The sequence below is a fragment of the Magnolia sinica genome, chromosome 11 (genome assembly GCF_029962835.1).
Source record: "Magnolia sinica isolate HGM2019 chromosome 11, MsV1, whole genome shotgun sequence".
Taxonomy (NCBI): domain Eukaryota; kingdom Viridiplantae; phylum Streptophyta; class Magnoliopsida; order Magnoliales; family Magnoliaceae; genus Magnolia; species Magnolia sinica.
In genome coordinates this window covers 53,100,919-53,128,799 of record NC_080583.1, presented here as the reverse complement: position 1 = coordinate 53,128,799, position 27,881 = coordinate 53,100,919, and the positions used below count along the sequence as shown (strand labels likewise).

The 27,881-nt window shown below is 37.5% G+C and overlaps 1 protein-coding gene across 4 annotated transcripts in view; it reads left to right on the top strand.

Moving 5' to 3' along the window:
- Positions 1 to 27,881, top strand: part of LOC131219149 (DExH-box ATP-dependent RNA helicase DExH1) — a 96,377-nt gene that overhangs the window by 6,575 nt on the left and 61,921 nt on the right. For 2 of the 4 annotated variants that reach the window (XM_058214154.1, XM_058214156.1), the window contains exon 2: positions 18,195 to 18,340. In XM_058214154.1, coding sequence (XP_058070137.1) covers positions 18,195 to 18,340 — 146 coding nt within the window. Of the gene's footprint in view, positions 1 to 18,194; positions 18,341 to 18,393; positions 18,437 to 27,881 lie in introns of those variants that run through there. The other 2 variants (XM_058214158.1, XM_058214157.1) reach the window with 2 other exon arrangements.

Sequence of the window (27,881 nt, the reverse complement as noted above, 5' to 3'; positions counted from 1 at the left end):
CTTGATACATAATCTTTCATTTCCCTGATTTCTTTCTTTATATGGGGTTTTTCTTTCTTGTGAACTTTCTGAACCTCCTTGTAATATTACAACGTCATGCTTTCTCTGAGGAGTCGTCACATGCTTTCCTGAGCGTAGTGTAACTGCAACCGTTTCTTTGTTGCCTTCTGATGGAGAGCTAACCAATTTTGTCACCGACTCTACAGTGGTTACGTAACAATTTTCGTGGGGTTGACTGCTCAATGCTATTAATAGTTCCTGAAGAGTCTCTGACGACTTTATAGATCCCAGGATCAGTTCGTGCTTGATGGGTGGTTGCTTGGATACATTCTATTACCATAGCTGCTTTAAACACAGGTAGTGAAAGATGGTAGGAGCATATCTTCCACCATCGTCTGATGAAATCTACCACATCTTCTCCGAGGTGCTGAATGGTTCGTTTTAGTTGCGTTCTGAGTATCTGAGTATTATACTCATAACATCGCAAGACAAAAGCTTATTTCATATCTTTCCAAGACCGAAAAACTCTTGTCGGTAAAGCCAAATACCATGCCATCGCCTCACTAGGTACGACCAGTGAGTATACAAAATTTCTCAATAACTTGTTGTATCGGACTATCTGATGAATTTATGAACCAGATAACCTGAATTTGACTACAAAATTCATATATTTAATTTTCTAACTATCTACTATCAATGATAGATATATTAGAATGAATGTAATATGAAAATATCTTACATTTAGGTGTTTGCAATTATTTTTGAGGGCCAAAATTCATGCGTAAATAGAAAAAAATATAAAATGGCACCCCAAATATGTAAAATGCACATTAACATGTTCTACTATGATTAACACATCATATGACATCATTAAAACAGCAAAAGAATTATTAAAAATGATTTTTTGAATTTTCAAAAAAATGGCCGAAATAAATGCGTAAATAGAAAAAATATAAAAAAATATAAAATGGCACCCCAAATATGTAAATTGCACATTAACATGTTCTACTATGATTAACACATCATATGACATCATTAAAACAGCAAAAGAATCATTAAAAAATGATTTTTCGAATTTTCAAAAAAAGGGCCGAAATAAATGCGTAAATAGAAAAAAATATAAAATGGCACCCCAAATCTGTAAAATGCACATTAACATGTTCTACTATGATTAACACATCATATGATGTCATTAAAACAGCAAAAGAATCATTAAAAAATGATTTTTCGAATTTTCAAAAAAAGGGCCAAAATAAATGCGTAAATAGAAAAAAATATAAAAATATATAAAATGGCACCCCAAATCTGTAAAATGCACATTAACATGTTCTACTATGATTAACACATCATATGATGTCATTAAAACAGCAAAAGAATCATTAAAAAATGATTTTTCGAATTTTCAAAAAAGGGCCAAAATAAATGCGTAAATAGAAAAAAATATTAAAAAATATAAAATGGTACCCCAAATCTGTAAAATGCACATTAACATGTTCTACTATGATTAACACATCATATGATGTCATTAAAACAGCAAAAGAATCATTAAAAAATGATTTTTCGAATTTTCAAAAAAAGGGCCAAAATAAATGCGTAAATAGAAAAAAATATTAAAAAAATATAAAATGGCACCCCAAATCTGTAAAATGCACATTAACATGTTCTACTATGATTAACACATCAAATGGCACAATTAAAACAGCAAAACAACCATTAAAATTTGATTTTTCGAATTTTAAAAAAAGGGGCCAAAATTCATGCGTAAATAGAAAAAAATATTAAATGGCACCCCAAATCTGTAAAATGTACATTAACATGTTCTACTATGATTAACACATCATATGACATGATTAAAACAGCAAAACATATTAAAAAAAGTATAAATACCTATTTTTGACGAATTTCTGAAAAATGGCCCACGGAGCTTTGATTCAAAAAAATCTGTGATATAATGTGTTTTTATCTCAAATACCTAGCTAAGGTTGGTCGAAATTAGTAGTAGAAGGAGTGAAAAACAGTTTGGAAGCAAAAGGTTTCAAAAAAACAGCAAAAAATGAGCTAAAAATGGAAAAAAAAAAAAGTTACCGTTATGGGCCCGTAACGGCCCGTTACAACAGGGAATGGTTTGTCCTCTCTAGTCGTGGCGCAGGTATTGTATAATTCGCCTATTGTATTTTTCGTCTGCAAAACTTTCATATGTTTCGGTGATATCATTATCAGAGGGGGATGTCCCGGCTGCCTTAAAAGCTTTAGGATGAAGTAAAATTTCTTCTACTTTGTTCTGTCATATTCGATTTCGGGGCCTTTGATTGTCTTCTGCTTTCTTCCTTGGCTAGTTCAGCTTGTGCGACCTTTCTTTCTGGTGTTTTGGACTAATGATCTTTCGTCCTTGAACTCTTCTCATCCATTCCTTCTTCTCTTTCCATAGCGACTTCATCATAGTAACATGCATCTACAAAAAATGATTCTGCTACTGTGTATGGTTTTGTATTAGCCATAACCTTGTATTGATAGCCATTTCAACAATATTTGAAACACTAATGTAGCGTGGATGGCACGATACCATACTGGTGCCTCTAAGATCGCTCTAAAAGCAAGTTATTGGTTGTTATTGCGTCAATTACATGGCATACAACCTTCGTAACCAAACTTTCAATTTCTAATACTAGTATAATCATTCCTAGTGCGTTTTGACCATCTTGATTGAAGCCTTGAATCATCATCCTGTTGGTACGCAAGTGCGAGTGGTGATATCTCAATCTAGCAAGCATGCTTAGCTGTAAGAGGTTTGTTGTAGAGCTGTTATCTAGCAGTATACGTTTGACTTGTTTCTCATGAATATAGCCAATGACCATGAACGGTCGGTTGTGTTCTTTCTCGCCTAACATCAAGTTGTCATCGCAAAAGGTGACAACGGACATACAGTCGATTGTCCATCTTTTCAGATGTGGCATCCTGATTTGTACCGTCATCATTTTTTGCTTCTGTATTTTCCATTTTAGTTAGTACTTCTCTTACTCCATTGTCAGACAATGCCTAAATTAACATTTGACGGGAATTTTTTGATAAGCACAGCGCGTCGTATATGCTTAACCGAGCGGGGATCTTTTTCAAGTGACTTATGACATCGTAAGTCATCCCTTAGTTAATGGTGTCTTGATACATAATCTTTCATTTCCCTGATTTCTTTCTTTATATGGGGTTTTTCTTTCTTGTGAACTTTCTGAACCTCCTTGTAATATTACAACGTCATGCTTTCTCTGAGGAGTCGTCACATGCTTTCCTGAGCGTAGTGTAACTGCAACCGTTTCTTTGTTGCCTTCTGATGGAGAGCTAACCAATTTTGTCACCGACTCTACAGTGGTTACGTAACAATTTTCGTGGGGTTGACTGCTCAATGCTATTAATAGTTCCTGAAGAGTCTCTGACGACTTTATAGATCCCAGGATCAGTTCGTGCTTGATGGGTGGTTGCTTGGATACATTCTATTACCATAGCTGCTTTAAACACAGGTAGTGAAAGATGGTAGGAGCATATCTTCCACCATCGTCTGATGAAATCTACCACATCTTCTCCGAGGTGCTGAATGGTTCGTTTTAGTTGCGTTCTGAGTATCTGAGTATTATACTCATAACATCGCAAGACAAAAGCTTATTTCATATCTTTCCAAGACCGAAAAACTCTTGTCGGTAAAGCCAAATACCATGCCATCGCCTCACTAGGTACGACCAGTGAGTATACAAAATTTCTCAATAACTTGTCTTCCGAAACATTTCCCCAAAAATAAGCCGCTTTCTTATAAGATATCAAATGTTCTATCGGTGATCATATGTGTTCCCTTTTCGTACAATGCGAACTTCAGGAATTCTGGCATATGCCCAATTCTTGCCCAATTCTGGTGGACGGAAACACCTTGAACGACTTAGATAATGTCGTGGCCAATATCTGCTAGACTTATCTCACATGAGTCTCCTTGAAGGAATGACTGACAAGCAGCTAGTTACAGGGATTTAACTCTACGGTTGCCGCCTCTTTCATTAAAGTAAAAGGTGTATGGGGTTCGTGTCTTTCCCCCATGCGTAATCCCATGCTCCTCGCGCATGACTCAACTATGGGACCCTCCGGATATCCAAGCAGTTTACATGAACTGCTAACAACGTTCCTCCATTTCAAAACATATCGGTACGGGCATTTGTTTGTACCAGCTTCCCATCTCACTAATTTTCCAAGGTTATGAATCTTCTTGGTACAAAGAATCGGAGCAAAAATAAATTGCAGGCTTGTTTCCAACTAGCGACTCCTTCCAGTGCTCCTGACTCGAACCATAGTTTCACACGGTCTAACAGAGTTCACTGAACCGTTCCAACAAATAGTTTTCGTTGGTGGTTTGCCTACTGTTCTGCCTAGCGTATTGTACCAAATTCTAGAGTATATTCTTTATAGTATAGCAGATTTCGGTCGGATGACCGAGCATGTGATGGTAATGGTAATAGTTCTCTACTTTCGTCTTTCTCACTTCTTCTGGGCGTTTCGGCTGAGGCAATTTGATTGTCCCTACTGCCAACATTTGATTCATCATGGGGAGTACATCTTTCTTTTCAAATGCATATCCCTCATGATCGCCGTACTGCCTAGGTCGTTTATTTGCCTGTCCTTCCTGCATAAAGACTTATGCTCTCTTTCCTACCATCTCTCCATTGGTCTTAGGAATCTTCTCTCATTTTTCCCTTATCGGCGACGTTTGCTAACATCTTGCCCGAGCCATGGCGTGCATCTCTGTTTGAAAGGCTGGCAACTTTCTGGTCATGATTTCGAGGGCATGGGCTTTGGTGGAAAGATCACGAAAAGTTTGTATATTAGCACTCGTTAGGCCGAATGCTACCCTTAGTTCCATATAATTCAAGCACATCTTTACTTGTTTCGACTCTCCTGGGAGATGCTTGGACGATGCTCCTAGAGTCTTCCATCGATTGGTGAACTTCTCAACTGATTCACTTTCTCTTTGCTAGATAGAAGCCAACTCAGTCAGGTCGACATCTCTATCCGACGAAAAGAAGTTTGCCATAAAGGCATCTTACATCTGATCCCACGTACGTATGGATTCCGGAGCCAGGGCTGAGTATCATGTAAATGCCTTTCCTGTCAAGGATGAGCCAAACAACTGCAAACAATACTGCAAGACTGTAGAGAATTTTCCCATAGTCGTGATGAAGTGCATCAAGTGCTTTTCCGGTGAACCATCTCTATTAAACTTTTAGAAGTCTAGATATTTGAAGTTTGCAGGAAATTGTATGCCTTCAATCTTGCGGGGATATGGTGTTTGAAACCAAAATCTTCCTCTATGTTTATGTTCCCTTTCCATACGAACAACTTCAGCCACTACTTGTCAAATTTCATCTTCAGTCATAGTACGGGTGGCATGTATTGACCCACGTGTCCTTGCCCTCTACGGCTGTGACCTCCCCACTTGCTATTCATTGCCATTTGCGGCAACCATCATTGGAGGGGTGGTAGCCTGAGCTATGTTTCGAGTTAGTGTCACTAACATCTCTCTAAGGTTTTTGCACTCTTCCATTAATACAATCTTCGTACATGCCATCTCGGCTAAGCGCTTGTCTGTGGATAACGGCTGGGTCTAGCTAGTCCCTGCCATGAAAACGATTGCCTCCTCACTTCTCGATTGTCCTGATGGCAAGGGGGAGAGGGAATTTGTTGTCATAAGGTACCTCAAAGAGAATGACTTGCCGCTTGACTCGAAACTGTCCTTCTGTGGTCTCGGAGATTTTATCGGTTTTGAGCAGAACATATTTGGTACCGAAGTTTGTGGTGGGGTCGTCGTAGCAGACCTGGAGGAAGATGACTTATCTGTTCGGACATCACTTTTCTTTTTAGGCCTCTGGCGAGGTTGTGGCAGGTAGGGCGGGGAAGTCTTGCGGGGCAAAGAGAGCTATTTCGGTCTCTCCAAGATAGAGTGGGGGCGAAGCTAAGGCGGGATTGCGTTTTGCAATATTGTCCGTGATCGACCCTCTCACTGTTTTCAACGGAATTGGGCCTCTCGTTGGAGGAGATTTGAGTCTTTCGTCTCCTGGACGTCACTACTGTCGTGGATGTCACTATTGTCCATCCCTTGTCATCTTTCTCCGCTGTAGGCGAGGTGGAATCACCCCTGACATTGCTTGTTGCCATCTATTCCTAGTCGCAGCTAGCTTGGCTTTCCCCGATACCTTTTTAGGCGACGCTCGAGCATTGCTAGCATAACCCACGGTGAACCCCTTGGGTGTAAAGTAAACGATCACGTTATTTGGGAGAAGCCATTACGATCGTACGAGAACAAAGTACTCGAATTTTAAAACAGGTTGTCATTAGTTATTCAGATCGAGTCGAACTGCACTTTGTTTAGAGATGAATGGGGGAATGTTCTTGTCAAGAGTTGCCATTTTGGTGCTTTTTATATCACGTTTTGATGACAAGTATTCTTCGATCATTTCTTTATTATCATCGAATGTAGATATTCCAATTAGAGATTCTAGGTTCGATGCCCAACAAATTCGCCATTTTGTTTCGATCAGAAATGTGCCGCGGAGATTGGAATATCTACATTCGATAATAACAAAAGAAGTTTGAACGAAGAATACTCATCATCAATTATTCCATTAATCTGTATTCTTATTACATTCATTAATATGTATTCTTATTACATTCCTCACATTGCCCTTGATTCTAAAACAGAGTACAATTATGGGATTTTAAAATGATGTGATTGAAAATAGTCCCACAACATTTCGGCTTGTAGAGTGTCCGTCGTAATGACAGGAAGGTTATGCGGTTTTGGAACCCGTACTTCGCGCCAACGTGTAAGCTAAAAGACTGAATTAGTACTCCATAAGCATAAAAATGCAAGCATCTGTGATGAAACCACATAAGATGCGCAACATATTAGCCTCGCCGGTCCTCTGTTGTGTAGTCGCATTACAGATGGTCCCGCAACAGGCTTCCTTCATCTTCTTCTTTCCTTCTTCCTATGCTACGACCCGCTTGATACCTGAATTCTGCAACTCTTTGACTTCTAAAGCTCTCGATTTTTTATTTTAATTTTTTAAACGTCCAAATGAGAAGGGTGGAGGGGTATTCATGGGCATTCACACATATGAAATCCCAAATTCGCACAACAAGGTGTTGTTGCGCGGGCGCATCATCCTTCTCTATTGTATAGTCGCGTAAGTCATTTATGCGAGATGAACCTTGTGCGATCGTGCTACTGGTCTCCCGCTCTTGCCCTGCTTCCTTTCTCCTTTACTATTAGAAACCCCGTTTCCGTTTTCTTTAATTGCGTGGTCGTGCAAAACACCTTTGTTGCGCGACTGCGCATCAAAGTCTCTTTGCGCGAGTGCGTTATTGATCTTTTTTATTTTATTTTTATTTTTATTTTTTTATTTTTTATTTTTTTGTGCTCCAAGAACAGGAGCACAATTTTTTTGTTTAAAATTTTTTATAAGCTCAAAAGTTTCTTCTTAAAAGTTATAAACTCAAAAATGAAGTTGCCAAATGTTTAGGGGAACTTGAAAACTCAGTCATCAATGACCAACAGATAATAAAGAAATCAATGATGTTTTATGCAAACCAACGATTGACGGTCTGTTTTCGAAGGTTACCCGGAGGTAGGTTTTTGTCAACTTGGCTTAAAAGAGAGTTTTATGAAGGAGAAATTCAAAGTTTGAAGGGGCTATAGTCGTTCGGAAGTAAAATATTTTTTACTATTAGTTTGGTGGGAGGTGTTTACAAAAATTGATCAAAGGCTCTCTTGATGAGAATTGCGGAAGTCACGAGCTTTGCCATTTCTCCTTGATGAGAATTACGAAAGTCATGTGCTTTTCCATTTCTAAGAATTACGAAAGTCACGAGCTTCGCCATTTCTCCTTTGCAGGTGCATTCATTTGGTAGAGAGAGATCCTAAATTCTTGTTGTTAATGAAAGTATCATCACAAGGAAATTGAGTGGCAAGGTATTTGCAAGGTTGATGTGGAGAAGGTCTGCAATGACATTGATTGGGATTTCCTTTTCTAGTTGAGGGAAAAGAGGGGGTCAGTGATAGATTGATTGGGTGGATAAAGAATGCATTTCATTGGTATTTTTTCCCCTATTCTCGTTAATGGATCTACATTTGGATTTTTTAGGAGTAGAAGAATGTTGAGACAGGCGACCCTTTATTCCCATTTTGTTCTCCTTGGTATCTTAAAGTTTGAGCATGATTCTTGGCAGGGTGCTTGATCTTCATCTCTTGAAAGGGTTTGCAATTAAGAAATATTGAGTTGATGATTTCTCACTTGCAATTCACTGATGATATGCTCATTTTGTGCAATTCTTTTGTTGATCACATCAATATTCTGAAATATATGTTTTGTTGCTTCAAATGACATCTAGCTTAAGAGTTATTGTTGCTAAGACCTCCATCCTGAGGGTGCCTTTAAAGTAGTTGTGGGTATTTCCTTGCTTTGAATCACACTTCGGACTCGTGCTTCAGCTTCAGCTTCTAGTTGGCTACAGTTGCTAAAATTTTGAAATAGACACTTCTCCACTCGCACAACTGAATTCGTTTCTTACTTGTTTCTTCACATAATGCATTGTGGCATTATATTTTAAATAAGAGGAAGAACTTTGATTCTTTAGATGGTGGGATGAATTTGCTTACAAAAATTGCCTTTCTTTTGTTTTTATTTTGTATTAATTTGAATAGTATAGTAATGAGACAATATTTGCACCTAAAAATCCCTTGTGGTGGGCTTCATTCATTCTAGGGAACAAATACATTCCACGCTGCGACATATCACAAGCCCTTAATTACAACTCTTGGGGGAAAATGCTTGATTAAAAGCAAAAACCAAGGAAGACTAACCTGTCCATGGTTCAAGAAAGCAAATGCGAATGATGCATAATATCCTTATCTAGTGTCCCTCGTTTTGGATTGTCCAGAGCATCAATCAAGATAGAGCTTTCGGGAGCTTTAAGGATCTTGTTAACCTTTTGGTGTCATGTTACTTATATAGCCATTGATGTTTAGACATTTTATATAGCCAATCGGGCATCAAGATGTTATGCATTTCATGTAACCAAAGAGGCATAGGCTCCATGTACCCAACAAAGTGTCAGATTGCCATGTAGTTGTGTGGTGCACATGCCCTATTTAGTGGCAGGATGCCATTTCCCTGCTGTATAGTTTCTTATTATGCTATCGTAGCTTGGACTTAGAATATCGACATTGCCGTGGGTGTACATGCCAATGGGAAGTGAAATGAATGTTAAATTGTCATTGCTCACAACACGTATTGCCATTGAGAGGAAATGTAACACGGGGTGACATGCTTGTCTACAATAGTGTCAGCGCAAAGTGACTTGAACCTTAGGATCCGGTATGATTTGTTTGGTGTGAGATCTTAATGTACTTGGTACCAGCATTTTAAATATCAATGATATTGGCCGATATATCCCACGATATATCTTGTATCCCACCTCTGCGATACGAAACACACGAGTAGTGGGATATATCCCATATGTTCGGTCCGGTGAGCTTTTTTTTTTTCTGTAAATCTATGTTAAATTGTTACAAATCCATGATTTTTCATGCTTGGGAGCTTCAATTTCGAGATTTTGAAGAGAATAACCGAGTTATGGAAAATTTAAAAAAAAAAAAAATCAAAATTGTCCCTATTTCTCGCAAATCAGTTGCAATCTGTGTCCAAACATAAAATTAAATAAGCATGTAATGTAACCTAATCTAGTGATTCTTCTTTTGCTTTTGAATGTATTGCTTGTGTTTTCACATGTCTTCTTACATTTATAAATTATATGAATAAAGTTTGAATATACTTGCATCAATTCAGTTAGACAACGCATAGATTAGGACCCCATACAAAGAAAACCTATTATGTGCACTTGTTTTTTGTAATGCTTTGATTTGTAAGTATGTATTGATGTCTTTTTTAACAATCATTGAAATTTCATTGAAAAATTCGACCAATTTCCAAGGTTTCCCCATGTTTCCAACAACAACGATATATTACGTGATACAACCGATATATCCCATGCGATAACTGATACATATTCATATCCCAAGGGTGCAATACGTAATGTGATACCGATATTTTGTTCACTGCTTGGTGCTACCAGGGTCTCGTATTATTGACTATGGAGCCACTTTTGTGGTATCATGTGAAGGTGACAAACAACCTCATGTCACTCTCCCTTGGAAGTGGGTGCTTAGAGGGATGCCATCAAGCATTGGAGTCCTTGAATTACTCCATGCTCAACTTGTCTTAGTGTACAAAGCAATGATAAGGGAGTCGAGAGCTGGTTCTTGTGCTCATAATTCGCGAATGTAAAAGGTAGCATTAATTTTTGAAATGAACACCCAAATGGGTATTTATAATCGAGGAGTGGTTTCCAACCAAAATGACAATTATTTCCCGTGCAAAACGGTTTTGTACATATGTCACGATGCCATTGGATGAGCGGTGCAAAGGTTCCTTCAAACCAAAGTTCATAGCACTCCGTCTCGTGCCAAACGGTAGATAGGCCTTGCGTACAGGAGTATAGTTCTACGCCATCCTGTAAGAGTGTGTGCAAATTGGTTCCCTGTAGACTGCGTTTGTCATCTTGCGCCTATGGGGAGATGGCTTCACGCCAATGCTCAACAATGTGCGCGAAGTGGACTTGAGTGATATCTTTGCTTTTAGAAGATGGCCTTGCGCCAACTCTTGGAGGTGTGTGTGAGATGAAGACATGAGTTTGTGGTTTACCACTTAAAGCAACATTTCTTTGTCACGACACAATTACCTTGTCGCTTAGTCATTATTATTATTATTTTTATTTTTTATTTTTTTATTTTTTTATGTCAACTAGATGATACACAAAGCACTTAAAATTTGCATACATGGCATACAAGTAATTCAAATTAAACTGTCCAAATTATGGGTTCCAATTTAGATGTATCTTGTGCTCGTAGTATCAGTATCATTACATGCATCGTTGGCTGGGAATATAGAAACATGTATTGATATCACTAATATTATCATTGGTACTTAGAATGTATCGCTGACTGAGGGGAACATTGGGGAAACAAGAGGAAATGGTGGAATTTCTCAATGAAACTTCAGGGATGCTAAAACACACATATTTCCATATTTAGAAATCAAATAATTGCAAAAAAGAAAAAAGAAAAAAAAAAAGAAAAAAAAAAGAAAAAGAAAAAGAAAAGGATACATAATAAGTTACTCTTTAATGGTGGTCCAAAAAGCATGATGCTGTCTCAGGGAAACATTAGAGAAACATGGGGAAATCGTGGAATTTTTTAATGATACTTCAAGAGTTGCTAAAATATACATATTTGCATATTTAAGAATCAAATAATAGTGAAAAAGATGCATATTTAGCATATTTAGGAATAAATAATAAGTTATCCCCTCATGGGGCCTAAATGCATGTATCATTGACTTAGGGAAACATGGAGACAATGGTGGATTCATCCATCCATCCATCCACACACACACACACATATCCATCCATCCATTCATCCATGCATGCATGCATACATATACACACAAACATGCATTTCATCATACAACATTGCACCCATAAAAAAAAATTACAAAGGAGATTTTTTTTAATAAATAGATTTTTCACAATATTGATACGTTAGCAATATATTAGCCTTATTATTGAGATATCGCCGATACATTGGCTATGCAAGTGACAATTGGAATTTACATAGTAAAAAGTATTGGCAATACAAGCAACACCTGGAATTTACATAGTAAAAAAATATTGGCAATACATTGGCAATATCGATACATTGGCGATACTTAGCGATATATTGCTTCTACCTAGAATTGCTGATACTACCAGTGTTACCGGTATCGCCGAGCTGGAGATACGCATAATATTGGGGATATTGTTGACAATATCCTGATATTATTGATAATATTGGGGATACTTCGAACAATGGTTGTGTCATGAAACAAAAATTAAGATTATTTGATTGTCGAACTATGGGTTTGTGGACATTTATTGGACGGCTAAAAATGACATCATCCCCACCTTCCTCCTGTATATCATTGGCAGTCCCTCGTGAGTTGGCATGCACCTTTTTGTTTGTTTCGGAGCCATTTTGGTGGGGCATACTATTACCAGTATGTACCACACCACCAAGCGACTCGCCTAAATGCCGAGTCTTCCTCCGTCGCCAACTCGACGTCGTTCGTTATAGGTACTCTTCCAGAATCTCCTTGTGCTTGGATACTGCAAGAGCACATGAGAATTCATGTTGTTACTCTACTAAAGAAAGGAAAATACCAAAGTCGGAATTGATGTCCTTCTCCTGGTGTTCCTGTAGCTATTGAGCAGGGATAGATATGAATATGACTCTCTTGTTAAGTTTGACTGTGGTACTTCCGTTCCATTTTGATAGTTGTTTATCGCCTCCTCGTAAGGGAAGGGTCCTAGTCTTTAGTTGTAATGGCTCCCAGCAGCGACGAATTTTTGATATTCCTTTTTATTTCTCATCAAACGAATGACATCTTCTTTTGGAAATCCTAGCTATTCTTAGCATGATATTGAGGAATGTCATTGCTATTACTCAAACAAGCATGAAACATATGCTTTCATATTCATCCATAGGTCAAATCAGATATGTAATTGTTGGAGACTTAGATGATGGATATGCAAGCATGATAACTTATATGTTGTTCTATATATAGGTTCCGGAAAATCCATCCATAAGCAAAGATTCAAAACCAGCAGTGATTTCTACCAGGACATCTATGTTAGGTAAGCTATTCTTAGCATGATATTGAGGAATGTCATTGCTATTACTCAAACAAGCATGAAACATATGCTTGCATATTCATCCATGGGTCAAATCGGATATGTAATTATTGGAGTAATTGTTGGAGACTTGGATGATGGATATGCAAGCATGATAACTTATATGTTGTTCTATATATAGGTTCCAGAAAATCCACCCATTAGCAAAGATTCAAAACCAGCAGTGATATCTACTAGGACATCTATGTTAGGTAAAGGAAAGTCATCCTTAGGATTTTGAATTAAGGTTTCATAAATCTATATACAAACTCTAACCGTCACCATCTTTCTTGGGAACAGGATCAATGTTATAAATCCAGCCAGTCTGAGGAATGCAATCTCAAGTTTTGATAACATCTTTAATAAGCTTATCTACCTCTTCTTTGACCTTAAGTTCTATGTCAGGTGTCATTTCCTGAATTTCTGTTTAAAACAGGTTTTGCACTTCTTCGAAGACTAAGAATACAAATGGTCCTATTTTGACAAACTTGTCCACGAATCAGTAGATAGGATTATTCAACCAATCTGATAAAATCACTGTGGTTGTGCTGCAGTTGATTCCACAATGTAGACGGTTTAATTTGAGTAAATGTATGCCTCTTGTATAATTTCTGAGTGTTTGTGTATCAAGCGCCGTACATTGGCCCAGTATCATGTACCTCCACCAGAAACGATGGGGTTAATCAGTTGACGAAGAGCTAGTACCTTTAGGTGGCAAGGTAGCAACTTTCTTTTTTTTTTTTTTTTTTTTTTTTTCTGGATTTAGTGGTGGAATGAATGGAGAAAAGCTTGATGAGGGTAAATGCCTTTCTGTTGGAGGAAGAATCATTTCCATTTGATCCATTATTTCAAATTGTTGACTTATTTCTTATTGTTGTTAAAAATGCCAGCTTCTATTGCTGTGTAGAATAAGCACATTCAAAGTGATTGTTTCTGAGGGTTGAGATGATGGCGATGAAGTCAATCTCATGCATGGTATTAAAAAAAAGGTTAAGTACTGGCCGCAATGGTACTGGGACCAGTGTTCAAGTTGTCGGTATCGCTACAAGTTTTGCTGGCCGGAGATAAAGATATAATATCGTTATCACCGATAATATTGCCGATAACCGGAAATGCAGGGAAAGGGGGGGAAATATGGAGAAAATGGTGGAATTTTTTAGTGAAACTTCACGATATACCTAAATACACATATTTACATATTCAGGAATGAAAAAATTGCAAAAAAAAATGCATTGAATGATAAGTTTCCATTTAATGGGGGCCAAAAGTCATGCATTATCGTAAGAAATCACTAAAATAGTAACCAAAATGAGTTTATATAATATAAGTATAGCTAAAATATAATAATTAAAACAGGTAAAAGTAAATGAATTAAAAAAGTTTCTTGATAGCTTTGAGACAATGCTGCTTTTCACTTCCCTCGTCCGGATGGCTTGGATCGTACAATTGTTGTTGTTAAATAACCAACATCAAATGGGCCACTACCAAGAAAAAGGAAAAAAAAAAAAAAAACTAATCCAAAACTTCTGTGGCCCCATGAATGTTTTAATGATGGAGGTTTAATTTGCATTATTTCCAGTCATGTGACCCACTTGAGTTTTGGATATGCCTCATTTTTTGGCCCATGTCCTAACATGATCTAGAAAAATAGATGGGCGGAGTGGGTTTCTCACAAATATCACGATGGGTCCACCTACCATTCATGGCAAGCCCTTCTTTGAAGGCTGTGTAGGAGTGGATTGCAGACCGAGCAACTCTTAATGTACTGAGTAAACTCCATGGGGTCCACCGTGATTTATGTATTTTATCCACTCCGTCCATCCATTTTACCAAACAATTTTAGGGCTTTATTCCAAAAATGAAGCATATCCAAAGCTCAAGTGGACCACACCGTAGGAAACAGTGTGAATCGAACGTTTATCGTTGAAACATTCTTGATGGTCATAGAAGTTTTAATTGAAGCTGATATTTGTATTTTCCATTCATCTGTGTCTTTGTGATCTTATGAATAGGTTGGATAACAAATAAACATCACTGTAGGCCCTAAAAAGGTTTCAACATTGGAAATCATCATTCTCACAATTTCCTGTTGCGTGATCCAATTGAGCTTTGGATATGCTTCAATTTTTGGCTCAACCCCTAAAATGAGCCCGAAAGATGGATGGACGGCGTGGATAAAGCACATACATTCATGGTGGGCCCAACATAGTTTACCCAGTACATTAAAACCGTACGAGTAACCCAGTAAGGTGGGATTTCTTCACGGTCCATTATTGGGTGGGACCCTGGCCATGGGGCTACATCAATAATATAAGATGTATATCTACACCGTCCATTCATTTTGGCAGATTATTTTAGGGCATGGGCCACAAAATCAGTCAGATCCAATTTTGAGGTGGACCACACCATAGAAAATAGTGGTCATTGAATGGCCACCATTAAAAACTTATTGGGGCCCAAAAGTTTTGATCATCGGCCTGATATTTGTGTTTTCCCTTCATTCAGGTCTATGTGAACCTAATGAAGTGGTTGGGTGGCAAATAAAAAGTACAATGGGCCTTAAAATTTTTTTAATGGCAAGCGTTCAATCACATTGTTTCCCATGGTGTGGTCCACCTGAAATGTGGATCTAACTCATTTTTTAGCTCATTCCATAAAATGAGTGTCCAAAATAGATGGACGGAGCAGATAAAATACGTTACATCATAGTGGGGCCCATAATACCATAAGTAGCTCATGACTGCAACATGAGCATCATCAGCGTCCCCAAAAAAAAGGACGCGGATTAGATACTGACAGGTTGAGTAGCGAGTGGGCTACTGAAGTGATGTCACCAAGTTTTGTGGGCCCCACTATGATTTATGTGTTGTATCCACACCGTCCATCCATTTTGAGATATCATTCTAGGGCATGAACCAAAGAATGAGACAAATAAAAAGTTGTAGTGGACCCCACCACTGAAAACAGTAGGGAATGTGACTCCCATTGTTGAAACTATCCTAAGGCCCACCATAATGTTTACTTGAAATCCAACCTGTTCAAAAGTTCCAAAAAACATGAAATAAGGGAAAACACAAATATCAGTTGATCTAAAACTTTTGTGGCCTTCAAAAGTTTTTAATGGTGGGCGTCACTGTCCCCACTGTTTTCTGTGCTGGGGTCCGCTGGAGCTTTAGATTTAACTCATTCTTTGGATATTGTCCTAAAATGATATGTACAAATGGATGGAAGGTGTGGATACAAAAGATACATCATGGTGGGGCCCACGGAACTTGGTGACGTCACTTCAGTAGCGAGTCTAGCTACTAACCCTGTCAGTAGCTAATCCGCGATTGAAAAAAGGGCGTCCGATGCCATTTTTGAAAGGGGAATAGGGTTTCCTGTTTCTATTTGGAACCCAAATCCCAATCTGAGGGTTTCCATTTCGAACCCAAATCTCCAAATCGAACCAAAATTCCCAAGAGATCGCAGATTATTCGCCGAAATTCTCGTTGATTTTGAAAATTTTCATCCATTCGAAGAAAAAAAGAAAGGGGAGGATTTTTCATACCTGCGGAAGATTGAAACACAACTGTTGTCGATCAAGGCCCACCGAATTCTTCTTCCGATCAGGCGTACCTCTTCTACAAGTACCGAAATCACCTTACAAATTTTTTATATTTTATATTTTATTTTTTGGCATTTACGATGCTCTCCCCAAAATTTCTGATACTGCCTTTTTATCGGCGAAATGGAGTTGGTAGCTACAACGAATTTGTCGCTCGACAACTCTGATTATTGCGAAAACTCTAAAAAATCGCCGATAATTCGCTGAAACTGGTAGAGAAACGAAAAAAGGGTTTTCGGTGTCGCAACGCTGGCGACACCGATATTATTGTCGATATTATCGACTTTTCGCCGATAACTTAAACACTGACTGGACACATGGTGTGCCGTAAAGGCTGTTACGGGGCCGTAAAGGCCATTACGTAAAGGTAACGGTGGCAACTGTTACACGTTATGGGGTCGTAAAGGTTGTAATGGCCGTTACGGATAAAATGACCCGTAAAGGCTGTAATGGACCCATAATGGCCCGTTATGGTGCCGATACAGGTTTTTTGAGTTTTTTTCAATAGAAAAAGAAAAAAAAAGAAAAAAAAAGAGACCATAACAACCATTACAGAGGCTGTAATGGCCGTTACAACCCGTATTGTAAAGGTAACAATGGTGGTCGTTATGGCCACCGTTACCGTTACAGAATATCTTGGTGGGATGTTACGCTATATGGGGCTGTAACACCCAATCTGGAAAAAAAAAAGGGGCCTGTAAAGTTCCTATAATGGCCATAACTGGTTGATATGGACCCATAACAGTTTGATACATGGCCAATATGTTTTCTTCCTCTAAAATAAAATTTGACCATTACAAGGCCATAATGGTCGTTGTGGGGCTGTAATGGCCATTACGACCCATATTATAAGTTGTAACAGCCATAAGGGTGGCTCGTACGACCACTGTTGCTGTTATTGAATGCCTTGATCTCATGAAATGGATGGATGACCAAAGTTGAAGAAGTGGATAATGGGATAGGCATGATCAGGGAAAGGAATTGGGCCTCAATAGTGAAGTGGTGGTGGACAATTAGGGAGGTGTCAAAGCCATGTGGAGGGAGGTTATAAAGAGAGTATGGCGAGACATATTTGGGATGGTTCTTAGATTTTACAAACAAGGGTTCAGAGGTGTGGAAGACCATTAGGAAAATGGGAATGATGGTGAATGAAAATGTAGGGACATCTTGGTGTGTCTTGGTGATAGTAATAATGCGCTTTTGTGAAGATATTAGTGGTGGGCGGGATGCTTGATGTTTCTCTTCTTTACACCATATTAGCTTGCAAACTTCGATGATAAAGGTTCACTGAATTTGGGAAAAAGCAATGCTCTTTTGTTGGATCTTTTGCTCGAGTGGCAATGGGCATCCCCCTCACGCAAAAGTGTGGGGAACCATGTTCTGCCGAGAGTGGAGGCCGTTCTTTATTGATGTTGCCAAACAAAATCCAGATGATTGACATTTTCCAAAAGCATTAAAAAGGAAAAAAGAAAAAGAAAATGAAAAAGAAAAAGAAAAAGAAAAAAAAAAACACTAGAGAATTCTCTTGACAAGACAAATTTTATACCTAAATCTCTTTCGCTTTTGCATCATATCTTGTTGTGGAGGATAGCCATATTTTATTTTATTTTATCTATCCTTTTCTTCCAGTAAATAGGCAAGTACTTTAGTTTAGTGCAGCTTTTCTGTGCATCATATCTGCACCTTTCCGTTATAAGGATATTAACAAATTTTGCCCACTTTATTTTTTCAGGTAGAAAGGCTTAATGAGAATGAGTGGTGGACTAAAATGCAGCAAATTAAAGAAGGAGGTCAGCAGGAATTGATAGTTAAGCGCAACTATGGGCGGGAGGGGCAGCAAACCCTGTCAGATATGGCTCACCAACTAGGCCTTTACTTGTACGTATTTCTTTTTTCTTTTTCGTTTAGAACTTTTTCCACCTTATTTTCTTTTCAGTCGTGAAGTCATGGATTGTACCTTCATCTACGTCTTACGTAAGTTATCAATTCCTTCGTCTGTTGGATCAACTCAACAGTGTTCGAGTTATCAGTATTGCTACAAGTTTCGTTGGTGGGGGATATAGAAACAATATCATTATTGCCGATATTCGGAGATGCGGGGAAACATGGGGCAAACAATGGAATTTTTTAGTGAAACTTCAAGAGATGCTAAAATACATATATTTGCATATTTAGGAATTGAAAAAAATTACAAAAAGAAGGCATAAATAATAAGTTTCCATTTAATGGGGGCCTAAAAGTATATGTTGTCATAAGAAATTAGTTCAATAGTAACTAAAATGAGTTTATTTTATACCAATGCAGGGACTATGCAATAAGTAGGACGTGAAAGTAAAATAACTAAAATAACATACCTATCTGGCCATCCTTCATAACTGCAAGGAGTTACGAGGTGGCTCGTAGTCATCATCTAGATCCCTTTGCAGTCTGCCATAGTACTGCTACTCAATATATTGGCAGTACTCTTGCTAACTCACCATCCATTCAACCAATCTAGCCAACCATCCAACCAATCCATCCAACCATCCAACCACCCAAATTCTAACCATCCCATCTATCGAACTAACAATCCCTCCATCCAACCCTCTAGATGCAGTTTGGCTGGTGACCTCAACATTAGCTAGTAGTCTGGTGTCAAAGCTGTGTGGGCCCTACCATGATGTATGTGTTTTATCTACACCGTCCATCCATTTTTTCCAGCTCATTTTAGGTCATGAGCTCAAAAATAAGGCAGATCCAAATCTCAAGTTGACCACACCTTACAAAACAGTGGGGATATTGGCGGCCACTGTTAAAACCTTCCTATGGCCCACCATGAAGTTTATTTGCCTTCCAACCTATTCATTGGACGAAGTGAAAAACACAAATATCAGCTTGATCTAAAACTTTTGTGGCCTTAAGAAATTTTCAATGGTAAGCTTTCAATCCTCACTGTTTCATGTGGTGTGGTCCGCTTGAGATTTGGATCTACCTCATTTTTGGGCTCATGCCTTGAAATGAGCTGGAAAATGGATGGACGGCCTGGATAAACACATACATCATGGTGGGGCCCACACATTGACACTAGCTAGCTAGCTAGTGTTGGGGTTGCCAACCAAACCATTTCCCAACCCTCTATCCATCCAACCAACCATCCGACCATCCCATCCCATCCATCCCATCCATCCATACATAATAAAAAAACCATCAATGCATCCCATCTATCCAACCATCCAACTGATCATCCCATCCGTCCAAAGAACCGTCAATCCATCCAACCATCCATCCATCCCACCAATCCATCCATCTCACCCATCCATCCAACCAACCACCCATCCCATCCATCCATCCATCCAAACAAACAAACATCCTGCCAACCATATATACATGATATATGATCATGGTATTCAAAATTGGTTACGTAACGGCCATAACGGCCATTAGGTAATGGTAACGATCATAACCGTTATGCGTTACGGGGTCAAAACAGCCGTAATGGCCGTTATAGAAAAACGTGCCGTAACAGCCCCATAACGGTCCTGTAATGGCCCTGTAACGGTCCAGTAACGGTCCAGGAAAAACATTTTTCCAAAAGTAAAAAACGGCCGTTACGGCCCGTATCATAACGGTAACGGTGGTGGCTGTTACGGCCACCATTACCGTTACGGAACACCTTGTATATGATACATTTTAAATTAATTTTTTCATTCAACATTTTCTTTTAATTTTCCAAATTATTTAAAAATTTCCGAATATTTAAAAACATTATTTAACCCTTTTTTTTTTTTTTTTTTTCCTTCTTAAAATGGGCCTCATTTAAAGAAAACAAAAGGATTAAATAGTTTTCTTAGCATTTAATAGATTAATTTTTAAATTTTTTTTTTTTTTTTGGATAATGCTAAATAAAAAAATTTCGAAAAAAATCAAGAGTGTGGGCAATTGATAGGTCGACCATCCTCATGATCATATAAAAAAATGGGGCCCCAATTTGTTGTTTTTGGGAAGAAACTGGGGAAAATTGGATTTTCCTTATTTTCCCCAAATTGTACCAAATTGATCTTTAAATATCTTGGTTTTATTCTTAAAATCCATGTTTATGCATGATTCTCATGCATAAAACATGGATTCACATAAACATGGATTTCAAGTGAAATCCATGCTTAAATTCAAGAAAAAAGGGTTGTTTTGGGGATTTTTTGTTACCTCGAGATTCTGGTTCTTAGGTGCTTCGATTGGCGATTTCTCCACCAAATCTTTGTTTCAATACGAAAAACCGGGTTGGTGCTGAAATCCACTCCCTCTCCTAGATATGCAAAACAATTCGGATTCCCCTCGCATTTTTCTTTCTTTTAAATTTTAAAGAAATTTTCTCAATTTTTCACTGATTCACACCCGGTATCTGTCTCTGTATAGCCGTGTGCAATATTTCACCAACATCTTCCCATTTTATCAAGAAATTGCAGGTGGTTGGTGGGAATAGTTGTAGGTTGAGTATGTGGCTGATTGGCATCTTGTCGATATTTTAGGTCATTGACAAATCACCAAAATTTTGCCGACATCAGGAAACAATTCAATATACTATGGTTTCAATGTTGCATGTGCATTGATAACAACAATGTCACGATAATATTGATATTGTCGTCGACAATGCTAACACTGCAGCTTAGAACATGAAACCATGTACTTTTGGATAGATAATGGATAATACTTGAGAATGAGCTCCAAAAAGTTGAATTAGGGGTTTACACGATAATTTAAGAAGCATACTATTAAGCAATAAGCAAGTAACATGCAGACTAATATCATTGTCTGCTTTTGGATTCAAAACAATAAGATTGGGATGCTTCTTTTAAGAAGGCTTTAGTCACCATTAAGGAATTGATTACCTCATCTGCTGGATCAGCTCAACAAACTGAATGAAAGCTCTTGATACATGAGACATATTTGAGGATTGTTGATGGTTTAAAAATTTTAGAACAATTAGAGGATGGTGGAAGCAATGTTTTAAATATCGACAATATCGGCCGATATATCCCACGATATAATTTTGTATCTCACCTGTGTTATACGAAACACATAGGTGGTGCCGGTATATGCCACATGTTCGATCTGGTGTGCAATTTCAAATTTCAATCCTTTTTTTTTTCTTGAAATTATGTTAAATCAATGTCAAATGGTTACAAATTCATTGGTTCTTTATGTTTTGCATGAAAAATCATGGAGTTGGAGCTTTGATTTCAAAATCTATTGGTTCTTCACATTCTCCATTTTTTTTTTTTGAAAATTTCCTTCAACCAGTTGTCGATTGAGACAAATTTCAAAGTATTTAGGAGTATTTGATGAAATGATCATCGTATACACTCTAATTTTGACATTTGAGTGTAGGTGATCCGATTTGGGTGAAATTCGGGAAAATTTGAAATTTACCCAATATCTCCCAAATTGCTTGCAATGTTGCACTCCAAACATAAAATCAATTATGTATGAGGGCTGATATACCGATTTGTGAAGTCCTTGTCAATTTTCAAAAAATAAAAATAAATTTTCAATAAAAAATTATTATTATTTTTTCCGAAATTTCCCTTTCAACCAGCTGTTAATTGAAACTAATTTCGAAGTATTTAATAGTGTTTGATGAAACGATCATCATATAAACTCTAAATGTTATGCATTTGATTTGAATATAGTTGTATTAGTTCAGTTAGACAATGCATAACTTAGGGTTCCATATGAAGGAAACCTATTATTTGCACTTCTTTTTTGAGATGTTATGATTTAAAAGTGTGTATTAAGGTCTTTTTAACAATTCTCGAAGTTTCATTGAAAATTTTAACAAATTTCCCAAAGTTTCCCGATGTTTCCCAAATAGCGCGATAAATTACCCAATGGAAATGACATATCCCGTGCGATAATCGATAAGTATTTATATCCCAAGGATGCGATACGTAACACGATACTGATATTTCGAACACCGGTTGGAAGGATTGGATCATGTATCCGAAGGCTTGAGACCGTAGATCTAGCATGACCAATTCACAGAACATTTAAGTCCCCCCCAGGTGCCTCTACTCATCGTTAAAAGAAGGCCCCATTTCTAAGGGGAAATCATTGGAAGATCACTTAGGAGCCAATTTTTGTTAAATCGAAGTTGGGAACCATTTGTGTGCAAGCCCCCCCCCAAAAACTGTCCAGATCATGGGAGGGGCGCCTCTACTCGTTGTCTATAGAAGGCCCCATTTCTAAGGGGAAATCATTAGAAGATCACTCAGGAGCCAAACCCTTAAATCGAAGTTGGGAACCCTTTGTGTGCAAGCACGGTGGCCCACATGATGTCTGGATAAACCTTGTTGGACTTTGGGCCACAACATAGAAATAATGGACTGCCACTAGAAAAAGAAATCTGACCTCCAATTATCATGTGGGCTACACCATAAAAAGCAATGCATATCCACTTAAAAAGCACCACTGTAACATGGTGGCCCAAGTGATCGATTGGATGGGTTTGGTGCCATGCCGTACACATACCATAGTAGGCCCAACGAAGAAACAGTTGTAGAACAAGCTTATTCTACAATGTTGCATGGGAACCTAAATCCCAAAAAGAAACAAATTGAAAAAATGCCTTAAAAAAATCCCAAATCAATCACTAAATCAATCAAAATGAAATAAAACTCATTAACTGAGATTTAGAGTAAGAAACATACTTCGTTTTAGCTTTTAAATAATTCAAAAAGTTTAAATCTTGAGCTCCAGAGTTGTATGGATGTGAAATGGGGGGATCTCAAACTTCTCCTTTGATTGGGCTCCGAAGTCCAATGCCCATGAAAATTTAGTCATATGATCTTCTCATAGGGTCAATTAACCCCCCTGTAATTTCATCTTTAATGGATATCTAAATTAAGAGAATTGAATCAGTATTTTTTTATCTTATTTTTATTTTTATTTATTTATTTATTTATTTATTTTTGTGATTTCTTATAGTGGAATTTTAGAATAGCTTTTGTTTCATAAAAGCTAGATTCGAATGTCAGTTTTACACCATTAATAATGGTTGTAACTTTGCCCTATATAGTTAGCATGCTTGTACTTTATTGCCACTTGTGGTTATAGGTGTGTGGGCAAAGACCTTGTTGTGTGAGATGAATATATTGGAAAATTAGTTTGGTTTCATGCTAGGGACGTCTACCACTGAAGATATTTTCCTACTTAGACAATTGAATAGAAAAATAGTGAGAGGAGGATCTCCATATGGTTTTCACTGACTTATAGAAAGTATATGATAGGATCCCTAGAGAGTTAATTTGGTGGGTGTTAGGAAAGAAAGGTTTTCAAGAGAATTTACTGACATCACATGATTAAAGATATGTATGAGTGGTAATCAATGAGAGGACCACTAGTGGAGAGACGAGTGAGATCACATGGTGTATGTTGTTTGCAGATGACATTGTTTTGATTGAAAGGATGGAGTGTGTGAACACAACTAGATTTATGGGGTGCTGTAGAATGTAAAGGATTTAAAAGTAGTCGGATTATAAGAGAGCATATGGAATGCAATTTTAGTAACAGTATAGCAGAAATGGGGATATGGATTAGTCTGGACTAAAACAGAGTATGTATAGTGAAATTTTAGTAACGATAGGAGTGGAAACGAGGAATTAGTTAAGATTGTTGACCAAGATGTTTCCCTAAATGACCACTTCCAATATCTTGGCGATAAGTTCATGAGAGTGGAGAGATTGAGAAGGACGTTGCTTATAGAATTCTAGCTGGGTGGAAGAAATGGAGACATGCCTCTAGAGTTTTATGTGATTGCCCTGTACGATCAAATTGAAGGAGAAATTTTATAGGATAGCTATAAGACCAGCTGTGCTTTATGGATAGAATGTTGGGTTGTTAAGGAACAACATGTTCATAGGATTTGTGTGGTTGAAATAAGGATTGAGATGGATGAGTGCAAAGATTTGGAAAGATAGAACTAGAAATGAATATGCATTCAGGGGAACTTTGGAGCAGCACCAATATTTAATAAGATGAGGGAAAGTAGCCATGTGCAACGGAGACCAAGAACTGTGCCAGTGAGGAGTGAGTGAGTGCAAATTGGAGGCTCTAAAAGGGCAAGTGGAATATGGAAGACCCTAAAGGATGTGGGTGGAGGCAGTAAGAAAAGACTTGATGACCTTTGGTCTAACTGATTATGGCCTTTGATAAAGTGGAATTGTGGAAATGGATTCATGGAGCTGATCCCAATTAGTTGGGATAAGGCTTAGATAATGATGATGATTTGCTTTTGGCCTTTAATGTAAAATTTATTTGTTGAAAGCTTCTGTGTAATTTCATTTCATTTTGTGTTTGTAAACTCATTATTTCATGTATGTAGTTTATAGCGTTTATATATACGAAGACTTATTTTCTTGTTATGAACAACAATGTTGTCATATGCGATCACATATGCACCTATGCAATTGCGTATGCTATTTTGATCGCATATGCCGTAGTGACATGTGGTTTTAAGACTGTTGGGCATTATGCGGTCACATACAGAAGTATGCAACTACATATGCAATAGTATGCGATTATATGGTCATAATTTTTTTGTTCTCTCTCTCTTTTTGCTAATAAATGGGCACTCCGACCCCTCCATTTTCCTTACTCTTTTACTTTCTAATGCTAAGACTCTCTTATTCTCTTACTCTCTCACAATCCAACTCTAATACTCTCATACTCTCATACTCTCTCACTCTAATGCTCTCGTGCTCTCTTATTCTAATACTCTCTCTACTCTCTTCCTCTCTCAGTCTTATACTCTCTTACTCTCTCTACTCTCTCACTCTAATACTCTCCTATCTCTCATTCTAGCACTAGTTATCTATTTTCTTTCTCTTAGTTGACTTGTTGTAGTCTAATAGTCTAATATATGTAATAAATAGAAATGAAATTGGTAATTAACTATAAAAAACAATTCTCTACACGGTAGTATTTGTACATATAAATTATTATTATTATTTTCATATTTTTTATAATTTTTTTTCCATTTTCCTTTATTTTTATTAGGAAAAAGGCTTATGCAATGGCACATGCCATTGTCCGATGGCATATGTGCACAGCCACCTTGGGCTGCATATGACCACATATGCCATTTGACAACATTGGTTAACAATAAGCCTATGTTTCTTCAAGTTGTGATCTAGATTTGTAATATCGAATCATAGGCATAGTACATTTTTCTGAAGTCTAAGAGTTTGTCTATTTCCAAGCACCCCCAATGTATCACATGTTCCACTGTCGATCTTCGAATGCCCTAGTTGTGCCTAGTGTTTGCAGTATTAGTATCGATGCATGTATCGCGTCCTTGGGATATGGAAACATATCGGTATCGCAAGGGAAATATCGCATGTATCAGGAATGTATCGTACCCAGTGTTTTAAATATCGACTATATCAGCCGATATATCCCACGATATATCTTGTATCCCACTTGTGCGATACGAAATGCATAGGTAGTGCTGATATATCGCACATATTTGATCTAGTGAGCATTTTCAATTTTCGATCCATGTTTTTGTTGTAACTCACGTTAAACTAGTATCAAATGGTTATAAATCTATGATTCGTTGTGTTTTTCATGAAAAATTATGGATTCGGAACTTTGATTTTGAGATTTGGGGGAGATGGGTCTAGTTGCAGAAAATTGAGAAAAAACAAAATTTCTCAATTTCTAACAAATCACTTGCAATCTTTGTAGCCAGACAAAATTAAACATGCATGTAACTTGATCTTGTGATTCTTTTTTTTTTCTTTTGAATGTGTTGCTTGTGTTTCCATACATGTCTTCTTAAATTTGTAAATTATATGAATAGACTTTGAATATACTTCCATTAGTTCAGTTGGAAAGCACATATATTAGGACCCCATACAAAGGAATCCCCTATTATGTGCACTTTTTTTTTTTTTGTAATGTTTTGATTTCTAAGTGTGTATTGATGTCTATTTCAACAATCCTTGAAGTTCCATTGAAACATTCAACCAATTTCCCAATGTTCCCATGTTTCCTAACAACATCTATACATTATGCGATACAACCGATATATCCCATGTGATAACCGATATTTATCTTTATCCCAAGGATGCGATACATTATGTGATAATGATATTTAAAACATTGATCATACCTAGTGTTCGATTTGTTGGTATCGCTACAAGTTTCACTGGCCAGAGATAAAGATATAATATCATTATTGCCGATAACTAGAAATGCAGGGAAAAGGGGGAAACATGGAGAAAATGGTGGAATTTTTCAGTGAAACTTCAGGACATGCCTGAATACACATATTTACATATTCAGGAATAAAAAAATTGCAAAAAGAATGCATTAAATAATAAATTTCCATTTAATGGGGGCCAAAAGGCATGCGTTGTCGTAAGAAATCACTCAAATAGTAACCAAAATGAGTTTATATAATACAAATGCAAGCTTACAACAATTAACACATGCAAAAGTAAATGAATTAAAAAAATACACATTTTTGGCCATATTTCATCCCCATTAAAAAAATACACTTATCTCTTCGTCCATGTGATGATAGGGACCGTTGATCTGGAGGCCTAAATACAGACCAAAGATCTCATTTATCAGAAAAATCCGGCCATTCTTTTGATTTTTGTTTTAATGGTTTAAGTTGGACTGCTTCTTTAAACCGATCACTTTAAGGTTATTTAGATGAAAAGGACAATCCAATACCATCGATCTTATAAATATGATCTATCTATGTCCTGTTCCCCCATAAGAACGGTTCCGATCACACTTTTCTAGTACGTGTACACCGTGAGCAAATTACTTCATATAAGTTTCATGCAGCGTGATGTATACGGAAGTGGATTGCGTACTGAGTAACTCAGTACAATTAGCGTACTGAGTAAACTCTGTGGGTCCCACATTCATGCATTTTATCCACTCCATCCATACATTTTTGCATATAAGTTTAGGTCGTTAGCCCAAAAATGAAGCATATCCAAATCTCAAATGGACCACACAACCGAAAACAGTGTGAATTGAACATCTACCATTGAAAATTTCGTGGGGGCCACAGAAGTTTTTGATCAATTTGATATTTTTGTTTTCACTTCATCCTTGTTTTTGTGATATTATGAACAGGTTGGATGACAAATAAATATCACTATGGTCCATAGAAAGGTTTCAACGGTGGAAATCATTATTTCCATGGTTTCCTGTGGTATGGTCCACTTGAGCTTTAGATATACCTCAAAATTGGGCTCAACCACTAAAATGATCTGAAAAAACGGATGGACGGAGTGGATAAGACAAATACATTCACGGTGGGCCCAACTGAGTTTACTCAATACGATAAGAGGGTACTGAGTAACTCAGTACGCAACCCGATTTCAATGTATACTACCATACCTCCACCTTCACCAGAAAGGAA